Source organism: Penaeus monodon, chromosome 24 (genome assembly GCF_015228065.2).
Source record: "Penaeus monodon isolate SGIC_2016 chromosome 24, NSTDA_Pmon_1, whole genome shotgun sequence".
NCBI lineage: Eukaryota > Metazoa > Arthropoda > Malacostraca > Decapoda > Penaeidae > Penaeus > Penaeus monodon.
The window spans coordinates 15,181,984-15,182,238 of record NC_051409.1 but is presented as its reverse complement, the minus strand read 5'-3'; the positions used below and the strand labels follow the sequence as shown (position 1 = coordinate 15,182,238).

At 42.0% G+C, this 255-nt stretch overlaps 1 protein-coding gene across 1 annotated transcript in view; it reads right to left on the bottom strand.

The window, feature by feature from the left end:
• Positions 1 to 255, bottom strand: part of LOC119588625 (E3 ubiquitin-protein ligase CBL-B-B-like) — a gene marked incomplete at its 3' end in the record, with an annotated part of 53,262 nt that overhangs the window by 21,583 nt on the left and 31,424 nt on the right. Inside the window, 1 exon segment of the mRNA XM_037937265.1 lies at positions 25 to 156. Coding sequence (XP_037793193.1) covers positions 25 to 156 — 132 coding nt within the window.

Sequence of the window (255 nt, the reverse complement as noted above, 5' to 3'; positions counted from 1 at the left end):
AGAGAAGTGGGGTGACATACTCACCTTCCTGGTTTGTTAATATATTTTTGTAATCTGGCTTTGACCTCGTCATATGTGAGGAAGGCAACGTAACCCGGATGTGTGACTGCTAGGATCTGCCAGTTGCGTAACAACGTTGGCCACGGCTGGAATAGTCTGGCGAAGGCAGGATAGATAAAATGCTTCGCTTTAATTAATCACAAATAGAGTACCAACTCCATTTATACATATGAGCTGACTTTATGCAACTTAATT